Below are 7,242 nucleotides of genomic sequence, written 5' to 3'. Positions count from 1 at the left end.
TTAGCTCACTTGGGAGAACGTGGTGCTGACACCACTAAGTCAAGGGTTAAGATCCTCTTACTGGTCATCTTTAAAAAAAAAAAGAATTGAAATTAAATTCAGAAGTGTTTCTTAACTTTAGTATTTCCCTCCAAACTCTCTTGTATATGAAATAGTATTCCAGAACCCCATATGAGAAGCCATAATTCAAAATTAGAGTTTATTGATCTGTATAAGAAAAATGCCAATGTTTATATGGGTAGTAAGAAAAAAAATAAATGATACTGGTATTATTGTTAATAAATAATACATTAGTTTTAGGCTCAAACAAAAAAAATAAGGCATGTTATGAATTATATAACATTTGTGTTTGCGTCATTAATCATAATGTATGGATAACTTAGGAAGAATTGTCAGCTTTCTGTGTATCTACTGATTTGAAAATCAAGTCAGACAGCAACATGTAGGTTTTATCTCTGATATCAAATACAACTTACCCAATTAGAAATAAGAAAAGTGTGAATATTTTTCAGATGTCATAACATCTGTAATATTGCCATGTATACAGGAAGCCACAGAAAGTGAATGCAGAAAAGAAACATGATCATTCATTATTGAATTTTGCCAACTTACTTTTACTTATGACAGGAACTGTGAAGGTGTGGGACCCAAGGCAAAAAGATGATCCTGTTGCTAATATGGAACCTGTACAAGGAGAAAACAAGAGAGACTGTTGGACTGTGGGTTTTGGTAAATTATTGAAGAATTCTTGCATTTGAAGTATCAGGTGGTAGAAAGCACCATGCTTTAAGAAATTCCTAAGAGTCTCTTTATAGTCTATTTTGTGGATTTATTCTGATAGTTTATTGAAGCAAATGTACATGATGGTTATTGTTAGCCTCTGGGGCCACACTCTGCTACTTATTGGCTGTGTGGCCTGGGCAAGTTACCAAACTTCTCTGTTCCTTTGTTGCTTCATTTATAAAATGGAATTAATAATAGAATTGACTTAATTATGTTTTTATAAGGATTCAGTGAGTTAATACATGTAAAGTGGTTGGAATTGTGCTTAGATTATTAAGTGCTCAAAAATATTTAGTATTATAATTATTATTATTATTATGTGCTCCTGTTTAATTGGATGATATTGATCTAGTTTAGAACCAAATGCCATTAATGGGGCTACACCGAGCCTCAAATGTAAATGGTAACCTAACAAACCTTACACTTTACATTATGCTTACTTTCTACAGAATAGTTTGCCATTACAAAATTATTTCTTATAAATTTGGTAAGTAAGTTCCACTATTAATGCACTTAACTGTGTTCCTCCATTAGTGAATATTAATTTTGTAGGACTAATTGATATTTGCCCTTGGCTCTCTTGCTGAGCACCAAATTGATCTTAAATTCATTTTTGCTACTAAAGGCTATAAAACATATTTAGGATTTTTTTGATTTTTGTTTTTTTCTCCCCTCATTTTTTTTTATTGTTGTAAAACATGCATAACATAAAGATTATCATTTTAAGCATTTTTAAACATACAACGGGGGGGAAATTTTAGGTAGAATGATCGTTTTAAATTGAAATTATAATTAAAAAGTAATTATCTTTGGGCCCATTAAAGCCTCGTCATTGTCAATCTCAGGGACATAAGTACAATTTGAAATATAAGATATTTCAGATGTCCTTGCAAAAACAAAATAGCACCACAAAAACATTTTGCAAAATAGATTAGTTTTAAAGTCATTTTTATTTGCTTTCATGGATAGTTACTGACAAAGAAGGTAATAGAAGAATTGCTGTATTTATCTTTCCGTTCCCTGCTGTGTTTGACCTGTGGTTGACCTGCTGGTCTTTGCAGATATAATACAGAGAGAACATGTTATTTCAACTTAGAATCCACGAAACACTTTCACATATCCCTTCAGTACAGAATTTAAATGAATGAGCTTTTTTTTTTTTTTTGGTCTTTTTCCGTGTCCGGCAACGGATCGCAACCCTCAGTGTCGCCACCGTACCGGACCAGGGACCGGCAACGGGATCGCAGCCCTTGGTGTTGCTCCCGCGCCTCGCTCAGCCAGTGAGCGGGAACCGGTCCGTATGTGGGATCCGAACCCTCGGCGGGAGCGCCGCTGCACTTCCCAAGCGGCGCACTATCCAGTCCGCCACCGGGCTGGCCCATGAATGAGCTTTTTTAAAAAAATTCAATATTAGATACCAAATTAATAATCTTGATGTCCTGTCAGGATTGGTAAAATGGAACTTTACCTAATATGATTTTTAAGATCCAATTTAGTATAAATTATATGAGGGTACTTCAAAAAGTTCATGGAAAATAGAATTAAAAGGTAATGAAAATCTTTCTGTGAACATTTTTTGAAGTACCCTCATCTATGTTGTTTCATAAGATTTTTTTTAGCAGCCTTCAAATTCGCTTTTATAAAGATCTGAAATGTTGTATCCTGATTTCCAGGCAATGCTTATAATCAAGAGGAACGTGTTGTTTGTGCTGGCTATGACAATGGGGATATCAAACTATTTGATCTCAGAAATATGTCATTACGGTGGGAGACAAATATAAAAAATGGGGTAATGTATATTCCAGTGGTTTTTAGTTTCTCTGAGCATCTTTTCATTCACCTCTGAACTACTTCTACTATTAAAAAAATACCTCTATTAAACCATCTCAGTCAACCCCTCTGCTAATAGTTCATAACCTTTTGGGGCCAGACTCCTTTGAGAATCTAATGAAAATCATAGAACTTCTCTTCAGAAAGTGAACACACACCCAGATGTGGTATGTACAATGCCAGAGGTGTCACCAGCCCCTGAGTCCCAGCTGTGGACCCCTGTGGGTCAGGCAGTGTGATATCAAAATGAGAAAATGAGAGGCCTTTTTCTGCTAATATCAGAAAGCCTAAAATAGTAACTGCCTCCCCAAGTAGCCCCAGATTTCTGGTTACTGAGTTGTGCATCTTTAGTAAAGAATATAGTTCCCTCATATTTTCTAAAGTCAGCCTTGACTTAACTGTATTAAATAATGTAAAAAGTTAAATTATGACTTTCCAAATGCATTCACTGAATATGGGAACCCAAGATGGTTTTGTTGGTCTTATTGACCGAGAAGAAATTTTTCTACAGTAAAAGTGCTTGATGTCTTGATTCAAAAGATAAAGTGATTATTTAAGTGCTTTCACGTGATCTGATCATTTTATGGCTGTTTTACTGGGCCGACCCCGTAGCCCACTCGGGAGAGTGCGGCACTGGGAGCGCCGAGGCCACAGGTTCAGATCCTATATAGGGATGGCCGGTGCGCTCACTGGCTGAGCGGGGTGCAGGCGACACCAAGCCAAGGGTTGCGATTCCCTTACCAGTCACAAAAAAAGAAAAAAAAAAAAAAGCTGTTTTACTTAGTTTAAAAGAGCCTTCTGTATAAAGACGATTGAGACTATCAATAATGTTCTCTATTTTCAGGTATGTAGCTTGGAGTTTGACAGAAAAGACATAAGTAGCTTGGACTGTGACAGAAAAGACATAAGTGTGAATAAGTTAGTAGCTACATCTCTGGAAGGGAAGTTCCACGTTTTTGACATGAGAACACAGCATCCAACCAAAGGTTTTGCTTCTGTTTCAGAAAAGGTAAATAAGAGGGAAATGTCTTCTGTGAAGAAGAATGATCGCTTGTTTTAGACTAATAAATAGAATTAGTCACCAAGGTTCCTTCTAGGTCTTTATGTGAAGGGAGTTATTTTTGCTATATTCTTGTGGGATTTCGCCAAGTTTTTCTGTGCAAAGTTTATCAATTTTACACTTCTTGATTATAATAAAGATCTCAGTTAGCTAGGAATCTTGTTTTGAAGTTTAGCAGCAATCACAGGAAACCTAGCTGATGTTAGGAATTTGATCAACAAAACCGAGCCACGTGTTTTTTAATAAATTTATAATATCTGTATTAATACCTAACTATATACTTTTCAAAACATAGCTATATAACTATATGCTTTTCAAAACGTACTCATATATACATTGTTATCACGTCACATTTTATTTTATATTCCAGTTTGCTATATTAAATGCAATTATTTAGAGCGTGGATTACTGTGATTAGCACATAGTAGGAGTTGAAAATATTTTATTTATTTATTTATACTTTGCCTTGTGTTTGAGGTAGCTTAGAGGGAAACATGGTATTAAAGCATTAGAAAAATAGATGATACAAGCAGAGCAAATGGAAAATACTGGTTAAAAAAAAAAGAGATAATGTCTGGAGTCAGGAGATTACGTAAAGTTCATGCTGAAATGTCCTGCCATTTATAAGAGATGGGTTGAAAATGTGACTCTGAGCTTCCTCAAGTATAAAAAGAAAGAAAGAAAGATCAGTTTCGGATTCGTAGTTTCCATAAAATTAAATGTACAAGTTGCTCAGGAAATAAGAATTCACTCCGTTGCTGCCTTTCCCACCGCCACGGATTCCATAGCATTTCTCCAACCTTTCTATTTTGTCTCATTTTAATATTGTTATTGTGTATAAATTACTATCACTGACTGATGAACTAAATCCTTAACAAAGAGGCTAAACACTGTGATATTGTTTTGCCTTTGTCATTTTAGAATATATTAAATATCTACCAGCAACATACCATACTTTACCAAATTGTTCCATTATACCAGTGTAATTTGCAACACATTTCTCATTATCTATAAATAATAGTGTCATCTCCAGACATTTTCTATTGTCTTTAGTTAATCCAATAATTGCTAAATCTGTCAAATAAATGACTCTGGTATGTCTTAAGAGGCCATCTCCCCTCATGCTTTTTGTATTTTTCTCAACTTTCAGAAGGAAAAGAGAAGTTTAAGCTACCAAGCAAATTAAAATGTTTTGACAGCTTCAACCTAAACCTTTGGGGACTCTCACACACTTAAAGTGTGTATTTTGAGATATGTGTTTCTATCTGCTAATGGTAATTGTCTCAAAAGACTGTTAAAATCGGAGTGTCAAGACTACTCACTTCCTCAAATGTGAAGTGTGCAAGTGTGGCTGAGATCACGTTNCTGTTTTACTTAGTTTGAAAGAGCCTTCTGAATAAAGATGATTGTGACTATCAATAATGTTCTCTATTTTCAGGTATGTAGCTTGGACTGTGACAGAAAAGACATAAGTATGAGTACGTTAGTAGCTACATCTCTGGAAGGGAAGTTCCACGTTTTTGACATGAGAACACAGCATCCAACCAAAGGTTTTGCTTCTGTTTCAGAAAAGGTAAATAAGAGGGAAATGCCTTCTATGAAGAAGAATGATCGCTTGTTTTAGACTAATAAATAGAATTAGTCACCAAGGTTCCTTCAAGGTCTTTATGTGAAGGGAGTTATTCTTGTTATATTCTTGTGGGATTTCGCCAAGTTTTTCTGTGCAAAGTTTATCAATTTTACACTTCTTGATTATAATAAAGATCTCATTTAGCTAGAAATCTTGTTTTGAAGTTTAGCAGCAATCATAGGAAACCTAGCTGATGTTAGGAATTTGATCAACAAAACCCAGCCTCATGTTTTTAAATAAATATATAATATGAACAAAACCCAGCCTCATGTTTTTCAATAAACATACCTGTATTAATACCTAACTATATACTTTTCAAAACATAGCTATATAACTATATGCTTTTCAAAACGTACTCATATATACATTGTTATCACGTCACATTTTATTTTATATTCCAGTTTGCTATATTAAATGCAATTATTTAGAGCGTGGATTACTGTGATTAGCACATAGTAGGAGTTGAAAATATTTTATTTATGTATTTATACTTTGCCTTGTGTTTGAGGTAGCTTAGAAGGAAACATGGTATTACAGCATTAGAAAAATAGATTGTACAAGCAGAGAAAATGGAAAATACTGGTTGAAAAAAAAGAGATAATGTCTGGAGTCAGGAGATTACGTAAAGTTCATGCTGAAATGTCCTGTTATTTACAAGAGATGGGTTGAAAATTTGACTCTGAGCTTCCTCAAGTATAAAAAGAAAGAAAGAAAGATCAGCTTCGGATTCGTAGTTTCCATAAGATTAAATGTACAAGTTGCTCAGGAAATAAGAATTCACTCCCTTGCTGCCTTTCCCACCACCACGGATTCCATAGGATTTCTACAACCTTCCTAATTTGTCTCATTTTTATATTGTTATTGTGTATAAATTACTCTCATTGACTGATGAACTAAATCCTTAACAAAGAGGCTAAACACTGTGATATTGTTTTGCCTTTGTCATTTTAGAATATATTAAATATCTTCCAGCAACATACCAAACTTTACCAAATTGTTCCATTATACCAGTGTAATTTGCAACACCTTTCTCAGTATCTATCAATAATAGTGTCATCTCCAAACATTTTCTGTTATATTTAGTGAATCCAGTAATTTCTAACTGTGTCAAATAAATGACTCTGGTATGTCTTAAGAGGCCATCTCCCCTCATGCTTTTTGTATTTTTCTCAACTTTCAGAAGGAAAAGAGAAGTTTAAGCTACAACGCGAACTAAAATGTTTTGACTGCTTGAACCTAATCCTTTGGGGACTCTCACACACTTAAAGTGTGTATTTTGAGATGTGTGTTTCTATCTGCTAATGGGAATTGTCTCAAAAGACTGTTAAAATGGAGTGTCAAGACTATTCACTTCCTCAAATGTGAAGTGTGCAAGTGTGGCTGAGATCATGTTGCCAGCCTCACTCCTACAAAGCAGAAGTCATTCATTCATAGCCCCCCACCTTCTCCCTCTTTCTTTCTCTCCTTCCTGTTCCCCCACAGTGAGTACAGCACTGCTGGAATGGATGTACTGGCTGTTGCTGAGGTGCTAACAAACTGTTCTCCTTCTTGCAGTTGCCGTTTTTTAATCTTTTAGTTTAGTCTGACTGATAAAGGCCTTGGCTTATTATGACCGTGAATACTATGAGTCCTCATGGTCCTGATTTTAAAGACTGAAGAAGTCAAATGGCAATAGATTGAAGATAAGGCTCTGGGAGCTATACGTTAAATCTATAAACAGGAACTCTCTATACTGTCTGCACAGTTTTGCTGTGAACATAAAACTGTTCTAAAAACTGAAATCTGTTTTTCAGAACAAATCAAGTCTATACTTTTTTCCCCCATAGGAAGAAGTATGTTTTTGTATTTTGAGTGCTTTTCCCACTCAGAATGAACTAGAGATATTTAAATGTATAAAATATATTTTCATAATTTATTTGGTACTATAATTATAAATGGA

At 34.8% G+C, this 7,242-nt stretch overlaps 1 protein-coding gene across 1 annotated transcript in view; it reads left to right on the top strand.

Moving 5' to 3' along the window:
- WDR92 (WD repeat domain 92) overlaps positions 1-3,673 on the top strand; it is a 7,557-nt gene extending 3,884 nt beyond the window's left edge. Inside the window, exons 4-6 of the mRNA XM_008563550.1 lie at positions 548-729; positions 2,457-2,572; positions 3,458-3,673. Coding sequence (XP_008561772.1) covers positions 548-729; positions 2,457-2,572; positions 3,458-3,673 — 514 coding nt within the window. The remainder of the gene's footprint in view (positions 1-547; positions 730-2,456; positions 2,573-3,457) is intronic.
- Positions 3,674-7,242: the final 3,569 nt, after the last annotated feature.

The sequence above is a fragment of the Galeopterus variegatus genome, unplaced genomic scaffold (assembly GCF_000696425.1).
Source record: "Galeopterus variegatus unplaced genomic scaffold, G_variegatus-3.0.2 Scaffold13973, whole genome shotgun sequence".
NCBI classification, from domain to species: Eukaryota; Metazoa; Chordata; class Mammalia; order Dermoptera; family Cynocephalidae; genus Galeopterus; species Galeopterus variegatus.
Note: the sequence above shows the minus strand (reverse complement) of the source record. Positions and strands in the feature narration are given on the sequence as shown.